Genomic DNA, 14,617 nt, shown 5'->3' with positions numbered 1-14,617 from the left:
GTACGTTCTTTTGTACAAGGCCAACATTAGATAAACGTAAACGTGCTGGGTTGTTTCTTCCGGGTTTTACGGTAATTTCCAATGTTGTGAACTTTCCCTCAGCAATCAGCTGACATGTCTTAGCGACTCTGGACAAGAGGGAAAGGTCGGAAAAAAAGAAAACAGCGATGGCGGCGGAGATTCATTCAAGGCCCCAGACCTCCAGACCCATCCTCTTGAACAAAATTGAAGGCCACCAAGACGCAGTGAATGCTTCAGTGTTGATTCCGAAGGAGGATGGGATTATCACGGTCAGCGAGGATAGGTAACGTGGTAGTTACTGGATTATGAAACGTTTCTCTGTAGAACAGTGGGTTAAATATGCTGCAGAATTCCTTTTGAATATAAACTGAATGTTATAATTCAGTCAATTTCAATGCCATTTAAAACGATAAATCTACATACAAAGGCCCTCAGTAACACCTCTTTCCGACGTCTTAAGATTTGTAACGTCCGAAAACGTGAGCACATTACGTTTTGTGTAAGTTGTAAATGAACAGAATCTTCTTTACGGATTTCTATAACACTGTATTTGAAGAGAGTTGTAGCTTTCTGAGTCACTGAGTGAATAATCGAGCACTTAACTGTTCACAGTGTCTTTGTGTGGCGGGTTTTCCGAGTTTATCAAAATTGAAGTGAAACCTATGAAACAGGAATAAAGACGTTTCGTTTACAGTTAACGAGGTGTTGGGACAAACTCTTTCTAATTCTTGTGCTGTCACCGTCTCGCCCTGTTTGAGTTTAATGGTTTTGTGTTTTGGTGGAGGATGCGTTTTCTGGAAAAAAATAAATAAATAAAAATAAAAAATTCAAAACCAACTGCTTAACTTTAAAATGAGCTAACTTTAATTGAATGTCTTATTTGATAGTAGTCTAGAAGTGCTCTATCATTTTTAAACTACTCACACACTTAACACAGCAGGAAGGAATATGTAGTTATCAACTTGACACAGACTGATTGCCATAATATATACAATAATATCCCTCACAGTATTCATTATCTCTGCTGATACTTGGTATTGCTTTGTGGCTGTATCTAAGAACTGTTGTATTAGTGCTGTTTTTTTTATTAGATTGCTTTTTAAATGTGAATTTTTTCCCCTATACTTCAGGACTATTCGAGTATGGCTAAAGAGAGACAGTGGACAATATTGGCCCAGTATTTACCACACTGTATCATGTAAGTTCAACACACACTTATTGCTAAACTGCTTCCAGCCAACATTGGCAGAGACTAATTCATGAATCTGAACGTACTGAATAAAGCAGAAGGGGGGAAGGTGGTGGGGGGTGGGGCAGAGGCATATTTTTGGGAATACTCTATGGGAAGTATGACACACTTTTTCCTGGCTGTTCTGTGCACATTTCCGCAACTTAGTGCTGGAGCGTGAGGGGAGAGCGAGGCTTAAAAAAAAAAAAGGTATGCTGCTGATGTGTACTGTTTAGTGTTTGAACATTTTTTTCTTGGATACCAAAACGGGGCAGAAAAACTATGGGAATCACTGTTCTAAATGTTGGCCACATATCGTGATGCTTTAGGCATCTGGGGCTGGAAGTTCAGGACGTCACAATTTGCCTTGCTCCCATTCTGTGTGATACACTATTCAGCATGGACATTTATTAGCTAACATAACACAACTGGCCTGTTAATGGCTTTTCATGTCTCTGAGGATGCATGTGCAAAGTCATCAATGTCAAAGCATTGTGTGACTGGTGTAGGCCTAAACTACCACTTGTAGTTTACAAGTCATAAAGCTTTAGAACACTAAATGTTTCCACGCTACTGCAGGTAAATATAAACAACTTGTAAAAAAAAAACAACACGCCTTATTTCTCTCTCTCTCTCTCTCTCTCTCTCTCTCTCTCTCATATATGTATAGCTGCATGTTCTTGTATGTCATACCATCACGAAAGCAGACGGATTTTCATAGGACAGGACAATGGAGCCATTGTGGTAAGATTTATTTATTTATTTATTTCCACATTAACTTTTTAAAAATTAAATGGTATTTTATTGAGATGCACAGATTGGAATGCACAGATTTTAAAAAAGATTTTCTTTTTAAGAAAACCCACAGAAACCTTTTTGTTCAACTATTTTATTAATTAAGCATAACATAAAATTGTTGTCTTTGAAAACCACTAAATAAAATAAAGAGCAATGTTTTAACGTTTCCAAATGAAAACGAATGCATGAGGTAGTACAATAGAAACAACCAATTTAAACCCTGTGTCCATGCCCTGTCCACTCTGTGACTGTCTGTGAGGAGTGTGGTGTGTTCTCTCTGTGTCCGTGTGGGTTTCCTCCGGGTGACTGTCTGTGAGGAGTGTGGTGTGTTCTCCCTGTGCCTTCGTGGGTTTCCCCTGGGTGATTGTCTCTGAGGAGTGTGGTGTGTTCTCCCTGTGTCTGCGTGGGTTTCCTCTGGGTGATTGTCTCTGAGGAGTGTGGCGTGTTCTCCCTGTGTCTGCGTGGGTTTCCTCCGGGTGACTGTCTGTGAGGAGTGTGGTGTGTTCTCCCTGTGTCTGCGTGGGTTTCCTCCAGGTGCTCCGGTTTCCTCCCACGCTCCAAAAACACACAATGGTAGGTGGATTGGAGACTCAAAAGTGTCCGTAGGTGTGAGTGAATGTGTGAGTGTGTGTCGCCCTGTGAAGGACTGGTGCCCCCTCCAGGGTGTGTTCCTGCCCTGCTCCCAGTGATTCTGGGTAGGCTCCAGACCCACCGTTGCCCTGAACTGGATAAGGGTTACAGACAATGTATGAATGAATGTGAAAATCGATGTAAATCTGTGCTTTAGTTTTCGACTGGTGCTGCCTTTCCAGTGCAAATGCAGAGACGGAGTCAACAAAGAACAAAGTACTTATAACTCATTCATAATTTTTGAAGACTAAGAAGGCTGTTGGTAACAAACAGGTGTATGTAAATCACTAAGGTTAATCTTTATGGGGAAGGCATCCCAGGTCATTAACTGAATCAAAAGCAGTGCTTAGGTCCTGTTGCATCACGACTGAAACCTTGTTGCTGTTGAGGATTGTTCTAATATCGTTCTCTGATATCAGCAGGTCTCTGTGATGTGTCCTAATGCCTGATTGCAACAATGTCTTATGCAGTGTTTGCTTTTAAGATCTGTTTAGTTGATTAAAATAAACACTTTCAAATTTTTTAATTAAAATGAGAGGTTTGAGTGTTAATTGTTGGAGTAGGGTCAAGGAAACACACAGATTGCTTCAGTTCTGTTACTCTTTTCCTGTGTCCACATCAACCATGTCAAAAGAGCATCCTTCTGCTACAGCCGCCATATCGGTGGTCAGTGGTGGAAGGTGCTGCTCGACTAGTGGTTCTATAGACAGTTAACGGAAGGCAGCACACAGTTTTGTGTTTCCATGTAAACTGATCTAGTTTAAACTTTGGAGTTCAACACAATCTTTGCCTTTCTAGTCTGGACCAACAATTTATGCAGCACAGTAAATGCTAATTATAGAGCTACAATGTACACCTGTATTGTAAGTAGGTCATTTTAATGCTCTGGCAAATCAGTATAGTCCTGCTTGTGAAATTTGAACTCTCCTTTTGGAAGCAGTCATTGGAGTTCTATCCATTCATTGTACATTTGGCTGAGTTCTCTTCCAAAATTATAAACCTGTCCACCAAATGTGGCCAAAACACACATCTACAAATGTCTTTATTGGTTGTGTGAGGCAAGGTAAAGCTGCAGGAACCCCCCCCCCCCCACCCCCCCAACCCCCATAGGCTCCTTCTCACACTTAAAACACTGCACATAACCTTCAGCACCTAGTCACTTATGATTAAAGGACCATTTTTACTGTGACGTAGTCATAAAGATACTTTTAGCCTTAGACAGAAATGCCATATCCTCAGGGAGTGCTAGGATCATGAGTTTAAAGGAACACTAGGTAAGTCTTAAGATATTTTTTTTTTTGCTCCTGGGGCTCCACCTAGTGTACTGGATCACACTGTACTGAATTCAATAGGAGAGTTAGTGTCCTACCCTGCTCCAAAATGACATAGTGCAGTTTCTACAGTGCTAAGCTCAGAATAGTAAAGACAGAGGCTCTGTTCCCCCTATTACAACTCATTGAAGCATCACAATGATTTAAGGTAAAACTATTACATGGTGTTAAATAGTGTAAATGTGTAAAATGCCATGCTCAGCAGTAGCAGGTTTGGTGTGTGCTACTTTGCAGAAAATCATCTGGGAGAGTCTAAATGTTTTGGGCCAAAATCTCACAGAGGAATGACACAAGAATTTTCTCAGCATTTGTTTATCGCTAGAAAATTTTACAATTTTCTCAATGCAAACGTTCTGTCGTATAACTCCCTGAAAGCATTATAGCATAGAGTATAAAAGAGCGTAGAAAAGCGTTTTACTGCCAGTCTATCATGGGTTAGCTATGAATCATTTGAGATTCAGCACAGTTCAATAGTAGATGTTTGGTAATGTTTGTGTATCGACTAAGGCCCAGCCAACTTATTGGCTCACAGTAGGTCTGGACCCCACCCTGCCCCTTCCCCTCCCCCTCACTGGGCACGGGGCAGGAACACCCCCTGGACAGAGCGCCAGTCCATCACAGAGGTTCCATAGCTTTATCCGTCAGCCGAAATACTCACGATAAATCTCCAGTCGCGTCTCTTTTACTTGCTGTACCCTGAAAATCCCATCCAGCCTATGTTCAACAAAAACAATGTATATTTCTGGACACCAGGGGGCGACAAGAGTTAACATACGATCTAGGGGCCGTTATATTGCAACGTACATTAAATGTTGCTGGTTTGTTGAGATCAGAGCAGTTCGAGGTGGGGTCAGAGGACCTACATAATTCCTGCTTTCCCTTTTAGTATGGAACGGTGTTGGTGAATTGGGGAGAATGTTCAAGTGATTTACAAGTTTGGATTCATGCAGTTATCTGCAGACTGTGGTGGAGCCTCCTGCTCAATCAAGGGTTTACACACACATTAATGTGCCTAATTATTGATAGTGGTTATAAACATTAACTCTTTAGCAATGTAACTCATTTTTTACACATTTTAGTGATGGATAATTAAGGGGAAATCATATTAATACTTGAGTAAAAAAGGAGCTGTCTAATTACTTTATTTATTATGCAATGTTTATGCAGTATTCTTAAGGTTGATTTCACAGATAATGAGTGGCACAAACATTTCAGAAAATTAATTTATTTAATTAATTTATAAGAGGATTTAGAGGATTGTTCTTAATATAAAGGGTTTTTATGTTAACTGAGGCTGTCAGTATTTGTGGATGGTGCTCTAGTTTGTACTAATGGTATGCCATGTTCCTTGCCTCCCTCAACCACACAAGAGCAGTCTGGGTAATTAAAACCTTTTTGTCTTGCAGGAATTTCTCATTTCTGAAGATTTCAACAAGATGAACCATGTAAAAACATACCCAGGTAAAATAAGAACAAACACATGATGTCATAAGCTCACTATTGTTTTGTAAAAAAAGTCTCTGAAGAGCTCTTGAACTTACTTTATTACATTAGTGAGTTATTGATAGGAGTTAGATTCATATTCGATTAATTAATGGAAGTAAATTTTTACGAATTTTTGTGAAATATCAAAGTATTGTCATTAACTACTCCCCATTGTGTTTGGACACAAACATCATGTCATTTAATGTTTTTTCTTTGTTTTTTATTATTTTCTACAATGTAAATGAATCTGGAATGCACAGCAGATGTAACATTGTAAGCCTAGTGTAATCATCAAAAATGGTGATGACAATAATATAATCATTCTCATAATATTTTTATTAAATAACTTTACTTTTTAATTGAATTAATGCTTAAAATACAAATAAAAATTTTATTTCAGTGATTCTTTTAAAGCAGTGGAGAAATGTGACAACCAATCAGAAATGAGAGTTGAGAATCGAGAGAGCTTTAAGAAAAAATAGCAACAATGGCTAAAATAAAATTGGATATGTTTTATTTATATAGCATTTATCCCAAATACGATTCACAAAGCGCTTTACAAAGTCAGATCACAAAAGTAAACAAACCACAGAGTAAACAAAGAACACAGCAAATTTCCTCATTGCAATAATAATCCCGGAGCATCCCGGAGGTGCCCCATCGACAGCTTCACCAGGGGATCTGTGCTCCAGAGAGCACCTCTGAGCCAGACGCCAGCACTCTCCAGGCTGGTGGCACAAGGCTTTCCTGTTTGCATGTTTTCTAGCTGCAGTGATGTCAAGCGCACACTTCCTCTGTCTTTTAAATCCAGCAGTATTTTTTTGCTCAGAATGTGATTAAAACCTTGTGTGGATGTTTTTGTCTTTGTGTGTTTCAGCTCATCAGGGTCGGGTGTCAGACATGGTGTTCTCCTTGCTGAGTCAGTGGGTGGTGAGCACAGGGCATGACAAGACTGTAAGCTGGATGTGCACTCAGAGTGGCTCCATGCTGGGACGTCACCACTTAAGCTCGTGGGGCTCCTGTCTACAGTATCCTTCAGTCCTTCATCTTCTAGAAAGAGTACATGACCGTCCATTGATTTAACAGGATTGTACAGGGTTTGAATACTACTTTGTACTTTGCTACTGCTTTGGAACGTTATCTCATTCTCAAAATCACACAAAACTATTTTTACTTTAATCATTAATCAAAATTACATTTATTAGTGCAGTTCAAAGTATGTCTAGTATGTTACTGCAGTCAAGGTAAAGCTTGGCTACTCATTATGTCGTGCTAAAGTAGCCATTTTTCTTCTACAGCAACAATTAATGCGGTTAATGAAATAGAATCATCATTTTATTTGGATAGCTCGTCTTTTGTATCGTGGACAGCAGCAGTGAGTATAAACGAGTCTCGAATAATTGAGTCTCATTTAAATAAATGCAGTAAAATCAGGACTTTATTTACCAGCTTTTAGTTTATTTAGACTTTCAAAATTCAGACTTTGTTTGGTAACTGAGGTTTCAAATTTTCACTTGAATTTTTTTGTTTGTTGTGTTTGATCCAATAATTCAGCTGACCACCAGTGTCTGATTCTTCTCTTCAGGATGTGACAAGGGAGGTAGATATGGACTGAATGTTGGCCAGTCTAGCAAATGCGTTCTGGGGCTACAGAGCCATGATTTTTCAGCACGTGCAGAATGAGTCACACTGAGGCCCCGTCCACACGGATCTTTTAATATTTAAAAATGGAGGTTTTCCTCTCAGGTTTTAAAAACATCCCTGTCCAGACATACACAAAAGCAGTTGCATTATCAGGTCAGGAGGGGACTGTACTACCTCTTTCAGAAATGACTGAATCTAGATCTCATTTGTCCATTATATATTTCTAATAGAGTATCATTTATATTTATTTGTAAGTGGGAACATGAAATCTGTTCACACACGTACTCTGGGTGATATTATAAGTCTTGAATTTTGTATTTCATAAAGAATTTTGGCTAGCAGCATCTTGACATGAAAATGTTGAGTCTGAATGTGAGTTGTGTAGGAGTTTATCCAGTGACGAATTTGGATTATGGGAAAATTTTGTAATTGTGTGTGCACCAAATGTTGCATATTTTATTGAGAATTTTGTGTTTACTTTTTTTTCCTTATTTTTGATTTAATAATTTTCTTTTCCTACCTTCCTGGTATTTTTTTTGTTGCATACCAAGATGTGTGTGTGTGTGAGAGAGAGAGAGATTTCTTTTTGTGTTAGTGCTGTGTATTTTTAGTCAGTAGTCAGGTATGAATGGTATCTCAAATGTTCCTCCTTGTCAGTTCCTTCACTAATTTTTCAGGTATGACAGTGAAACCCAGCATGCGTTTGTGGGTGACTACTCAGGCCAGATCACTCTCCTTAAATTGGAGGGACAGACATATTCCACAATAACTACTCTGAAAGGACATGAAGGTATTCCATGTAATTTGTTTTGGTTCCCTCACGTTTTTGAACGTACTGTATATTCAGTGTAAAATCTTTCAAAAATTCAAAAAGTGTCTGAAGAAGCACATAAGGCCGTTCAGGACATACACTCATCTGTTGTGTAGTTTTAATTTGCACATCCTGTATTCTTAATTTTTCGAAAATATATTCAGTATAGAAATTTATGTGAATTAATTTAAATTAAGAATATATGCAGAGACTTTCTTAAGGCTTATAATGAAAAATGTCTTAGTGACATAATGCTCCCTTACATACGAAGAAAACAAATCTACCATTTGCTGTTTGTGGCCCAACCTTTTTGGAATGTGTGGCAGGCATCAAATTCTTAATGAGTTTATAATTACAGAATACAATGGAGCTTTTCTTTGTAGTTTTATCAGTTAAAGGTTTAAGAGAATTACCAAGTCTAAGATTCTTGTTTTTATTGCACTTTAAAAAGTTATAGAAACGTGCTGATTTTTTCCCCCCTTTTGTGTTATATCCATGACCATTCCAAGAAAAGGACACCAAGCTCTTAGTTTCATGGTTTTTTTTCTGTGCTTGAAATAGTTTTCATTTTCATATCTGACATTTTGACATGGGTTTTCCTCCCATAGGTAGCATAGGAGCACTGTGGTGGGACCCTGTGCAAAGATGGCTGTTCTCTGGAGCATCGGATCACAGTATAATTATGTGGGACATTGGTGGAAGAAAAGGCCGCACACTTTTATTGCAAGGACATCAGTAAGTGTAAACACATTTCCATTCTATTTTGCACTTTGGCACTGCCAAACGAGAGCAGCAGGATATACAAGGGTCTTGTTTGACCGTTATTGACAGTGGCGTCTGGCCAAAGAGAACCTTCTACAGCTTGAGACATCTGAAGTATTTATCAGTGAACTGTGCATGAAGGTGCTTACATGTTTATCTGAGTTTACCTTTTGTTCACACAGTGAAAAAGTGCAGGCTCTGAGGTATTTGCATCTCTCCCGGCAGCTAGTCTCATGTTCTGCTGATGGAGGTATCACAGTGTGGAACATGGATACACAGCGAGAAGAGGTACATATCAGAGATGGGAACTCGAGTCACACTGGGTGGGGGAAAAAAAAAAAAAACCCAAAGTGTCTGGGTCCGGTGCTAGGCTTTCTCTCTCTCTGGAGGTTTTTAGACAACGGAGAGACTCTAAACACTGAAAAGCACCTACCGAGATGAGCTTATTGCTCTATTTCTGCTTCATAGGGGGGTAAGACTGATATATTTTTGCTGTATTGGATCACTTAAGGTGGAAATTTTCCAATCTCAGGAGGCAAAAGTGCTACAAAATGAAACAACTCAAGTTACAAATGTTAAATTCAGCCACGTACAAACGAAAAACGCAGTTTTTCCGATGGAGTTGTGGTTAAATTGTGATTCCTCCCAGGATTGTTTCTTCATTCTCTGAGGGAGATTAATTCAATGAATATCTATTTGGTACGGTCATATCAGTTAATAAAATTAGCAAATACAAATATTAGTTTTTTGTGATTCATGTTTGCAAGGGGTTTTTGTAAAATTTCAACAGCTTTAAAAATTGCTAGTTGCAATCCAAAATGAAAACAATGATATTCAATAATTATTATAAATCTGGGCATTAGTTTGGGCATGTGCAGGTTATTAACAGCCCTGATCTCAGCCTGTGATAAACACTGGCTCATGAGATGATTTTTTTTATTTTTGTATTATTAAATTATGTTTATATTTATTTTATTTATAATTATTATATTATTATTTTATTTTTATTATCATTGTTATTATTATTATTATTTTTATTATTATTATTCTTCTTTAGGCCCACTATTGGGTTGTGCATCGTGTAAATTGTATGTACAGGAACGAAAACATGGGTGTGCCTTATGCAAATAAGGAATTAATGAGGGCATTGTTTCCGTGAATCTTATTCATGAGTCACCATTTGTTTTTGTCGTACAGCTGTTGCCTAAATTAGTGACACAAAAGGTCGTACATTACGCTGGGATTTTAAATCTCTGTGGTCCTTTGATAAATAAGTGCATGTTTATTGTGTGTGTGTGTGTGTGTGTGTGTGTATGTGTGTGTGTGTATATATATATATATATATATATATATATATATATATATATATATATACTGGAAGTATCTACTTACTACCATCACTATTTTTTCTTTCTTTCACTCACAGGCTCCTCAGTGGTTGGACAGTGACTCCTGTCAGAAATGTGAACAGCCATTTTTTTGGAACATTAAGCAAATGTGGGACACAAAGACCTTGGGACTCCGACAGGTATTTCTTTGACTGGTTTGTAGAAAGGGACATTAATTAATGAGCTGCTTATTCCACATTATGATGAAAAGAAAATGATTTCCAGTCATAAAGGGAAACTGATTGTTAGGGCTGGATAATATGGAACAAATACCCAACTGCTTTATACCATTGAGGTAAAAGTTGTATTATTTCTTCAGCTGTTTATGGACACTATAAACATGACAAATCAAAATCACATTGGGGTCTTTAGTAGTTTCAATAATATCAGAATTGGCAAACAAGAAACTAGAAATGCTGTTATTATTAGTTTTATTTACTGCCTTCATATGGGGTGAAAGCTAGGATAAGCCTTCTGCCCTTTGTGCTCTCAGGCTGTGGCACTGGCTCCAGCTGAGAATGTGAATGATACACGACAAACCTCCTTTTTAGGAAACGTCTCACTCCTGTTTATTCTTGCCCCCTCTGTCAAAAAGGGGTCAAAAGTGAAGAGCATAAACGGAGGAAAGCAGACCATAAATAAAAAGTCGGTCTGTAAATCAAGACAAATACAAACAAACAAACACGATGTAAATAAAAAGAACATAAAATTATGCTCAATGGGAAAATGAAACATGGGATATTATTTTTAGCCAGTATTAAGGACCTCAATTTGACTCCATATTTGTGCAGGTCAAGAATTAATTCTGGGTTTCCTGAAACCAAAATTATAAATACGCTATCAAAACATTACAAAAACCTGCCCTAATTAATATTCAGTTGTACTGAAAGCTACAAAATGTGTTTTAACTTGGTGACTTGGCCTCTAGACTTTCTTTTAGTGATCATGATTGACAAAAGCTTCATTAAAAAGGCCACATTTGACATTGTTCATTGTATTGACCAACACCTACTACACTACAAAACTCCAAAGAGCTCAGTTTAGATCTGAGAAAGTGGGTTGTAGACATGCCCAGGTCCCTTTAAAGCCATTTAAACACAATTTCAAATTCCAAACCATAATTCCCAATGATTGTAAGTAAAAGCCTGGAGGAGCTCTGGTCTGAAAGAGTTTCCAGACTCTCACATTCATCTGATTGGATATCAGTCTAGGCCTCTGCATAGAGTATTTGCTTTACAAATGATTCAAAAATATTTCTCTTAAAAATGACCGACTTACCGAGGGAAGTTTGTTTTCAGAACCTGGCTATTGGAATCTTATTGGATGTCTCCAAATGTGACACTTTTTTAGCATTTACCTTCAAGCACTTTGAGAGGTTCCTATAGCATTGTTTTAGCAGCAGATGGAAAAGCTTCAGCAGTTGGCTTCGTGTGCCTCACAGGAAGTGGGTTTTTGCCCTCTTCCTCCCAGTTTAGATGACGTTGTGCATAATTAGTGGTCCGTACTAAAAGAAAGGAATGTGCTATGAGTAAATTAGGAATAAGTTTGGGTAAAATCCAAAAGCAAACAAACAAAAATAATAGTAATCTAACAGTTTTAGAAAGTAACAGAAGTGTTGTTTGATGAGAAGAATTTGCCTGTTTCTAAATAAGTCCATTATTTAGAGGAACCTTGTCTGTCTTCTTGCACAAATTAGATTTATATGTTTAATTACTCATTGGACTGTTGTTTGTTTTATTTTCTATGTTATAGCACCACTGTAGAAAGTGTGGTAAGGCAATATGTGGGAAGTGCAGTTCTAAACGCTCAACCTACCCAATCATGGGATTTGAGTTCCAGGTTCGAATGTGTGATGACTGCTACACCGCTATCAAAGAGGAAGAGTAAGTACTTTTTGACCTCCATAGGAATGACAAGTCGTTCTAGTGTCAAAATGCTTTCGACATTGTACAAATAAAATGAATAAATCTTGTAGTGTTGTAGGCTATTTTCATACATTTTTTTTTCTTTCTGTTTTTCTTTTAAACATTAGTCGAATTCCCTTGGCTACATTCTATGAGGGGAAGCACAACGTCTCTTACATGGACATGGATCCAGATAGAGGCCTCATGGTCACTTGTGGAAGTGACCGTATTGTTAAGGTTATATTGTCTATATACAGACTTTGCATAAATATTAACTTACAAATATGCCCATGCACATGTTGTGTAATTGAAGGACTGCTCACCAATCATTTGTTTGATTCTGCCCACAGATCTGGGACATGTTGCAAGTGGTTGGCAGCAGTATAGCAACTGGCTTCTCTCGTTAAGCGATTGGACTTGACACACTTAAAGTAACCCCCAACTTTACCCACAGGGAAAACCCCTACCTACTTGTACCTTGACCTTACAGTTCTCGTTCTGGACCGGACTCTGTGTATTCAAGGGGAATGAAGGCAGTGGGCGTCTGTAAAAGAGTTTGTCTCTTGTAGTGATGTATATCAGCAACGGTTTGTAATTTTGGCTGGTTCTCTCTCAAATCAGACATGAACTGGAGACATTTCTTAACAATTTCTGTGTGGCGTTTGTGGCGTTTCACACGGACTCCTATTGTTATATGCATGACAAGTGAAATTTTCTGTGTAATTACTTAAAATTTCTGTCTCTCAGTTCTCCCGCCTTTATATACGTTTACAGCTCAGGGAAAGCACAATCGCGCATAATGAAACTGCAGGGAACATTTGGCAGAAATGGTGACTTGTGAAGTCATAAGTCGATAGCCCTTGGTGTCCCAGTAGCAGAAAACAACATGGTTTTCGTGTTTCAGCAATAGGGCAATACAGTTATTAGTCGTATTGTCGTTATAATGATTTAAACTTTATTATAATACTCTTATCATGAGACATACATTTGGCCGTGTTTTAGCTCGCACAGGCACTGATGCACACACAGTTACTAGTGGTACCTTCCTTTAAACATGCACAGATGTCTCGAGCGGGTAAAATATATTAATAAATAAATATAATTTAAATAATCTTGTGTAGATTCCCCTTTAGACAGAGATGAAATAATGGATATTAGACAAAACCTCCCATATTTTTTTTATTCATCATCTATTGAGCAGCTCTAGATAAGAATCTGTTAATGCTAAATATTTACGTACCTTTATGGCTTAGTGTAATTAATGAGACGTCTTTAGAGGATTAACACTTGCACTCCATATAAGCATAACATAATTGGAAAAAAAATATATCCCAAATTGTTTATTGATTTTGTTTCAACTCTAGTATGGGGTAAATATATTATGGTGATATTCACATCATGAAATAACAGCATCACTTAAAGGTCTGAAGTTGAGAGCAAGATTTGGACAGTGGTTGGCGGAGTAGGTTTTAAGAGCTAAGAGGATAATGCTACAGTTATTTAAAGCTCTTTGTCCCTGCGTGAGCATTATTTAAACTGCGAGGAACCTTGGCTTTGAATGCATTTAACCTATGAATGTTTTGGAAAAGTCTGAAATGGCCATATGAGCTGTTTGCTGAGAGGAACCTTTTACACCGGTTAACACTATGCTTGAAAATCTCACATTTAGCCTTTATTTTAATTACATCTACACTTTCACCTTGCTTTCTGTGCATGCACTACATATGTCCTTTGTTTTACTTTGCATATATTTGCACTTGTGTGTGCATGCACAGGTACTTGCATGCGCAGTGTGTGTGTGTGTGTGTGTGTACCGGTATGAGTCTGTGTTTCCTGAGAAACCAAGGTTTAGACATTGTCACTTTTTTTTCCCATCCTTTCTAACAATGTAATATAAGTTATCTTTCACCTCCCCTTCGCTTCCCTGTGTAGTGTTACCTCATGTAACTGGATGAATGTAAGCATCATCATTCTCCTGTTCATTTTAAGAGTGGAGGAAGCTGTGTGACACTGCTTGTATTGACACTATATTTTGACTTCTTATACTGAGCATGTATGACATCACACATTCATCTGTTCAGCAGTTAGTGTCTTTCCACTAAATTATGTCATTCATAATAAATGAAGTATTAATCAAGATGAAAAAAGGGGCTAAATAATCAATGTTATTGCATTTAAATGTACTTGGATCTTGATTGATTACTGGTGTATGTTGACAAAATGTTAACCCTTAACACTCATGTCATTTGTGAAGTTTAGTCCTTAAATGAGGCCATGTAAAATACTGAGTAGATTCCACGGTGCACATAAAGGTAGTGTTTTCAGTGCAGAAACTACCATTTAACAGGGTGTTTTAAAGCAAGGTTTAAACTATGGAGGGTAAACTTTTCTAATTGTTCTTTTCTTACATTTCTTTTTGTGTGAATTGTCAGTGTGTCATAGTGTACTCTAAAAAGCTCTGTTCAACAGCTCTAACATTCCTTTGTACTATGATGAATTCATGTTGATAATACAAACACAATGACTTGAATCTCCATTTTTATTTTGCTAATTATTAGCGTAAGGAAATGTACGATTGCACTGTGACTGTATTTCATTCTGATGTTTGTTGTTTT

General features: G+C 37.7%; 1 protein-coding gene across 1 annotated transcript; it reads left to right on the top strand.

Moving 5' to 3' along the window:
- The first annotated feature begins 119 nt into the window (after positions 1 to 119).
- wdfy1 (WD repeat and FYVE domain containing 1) lies at positions 120 to 14,516 on the top strand. Its single transcript, XM_066652885.1, has 12 exons — positions 120 to 304; positions 1,152 to 1,219; positions 1,920 to 1,993; positions 5,415 to 5,469; positions 6,371 to 6,521; positions 7,815 to 7,927; positions 8,557 to 8,683; positions 8,893 to 8,998; positions 10,137 to 10,238; positions 11,851 to 11,981; positions 12,131 to 12,239; positions 12,353 to 14,516. The coding sequence occupies exons 1-12, from the start codon at positions 168 to 170 to the stop codon at positions 12,407 to 12,409; spliced, it is 1,230 nt and encodes a 409-aa protein (XP_066508982.1). The 5' UTR covers positions 120 to 167; the 3' UTR covers positions 12,410 to 14,516.
- Positions 14,517 to 14,617: the final 101 nt, after the last annotated feature.

The sequence above is a fragment of the Hoplias malabaricus genome, chromosome 1, assembly GCF_029633855.1.
Source record: "Hoplias malabaricus isolate fHopMal1 chromosome 1, fHopMal1.hap1, whole genome shotgun sequence".
Taxonomy (NCBI): domain Eukaryota; kingdom Metazoa; phylum Chordata; class Actinopteri; order Characiformes; family Erythrinidae; genus Hoplias; species Hoplias malabaricus.
The sequence above is the reverse complement of the archived record's forward strand: the minus strand, read 5'-3'. Positions and strand labels throughout refer to the sequence as shown.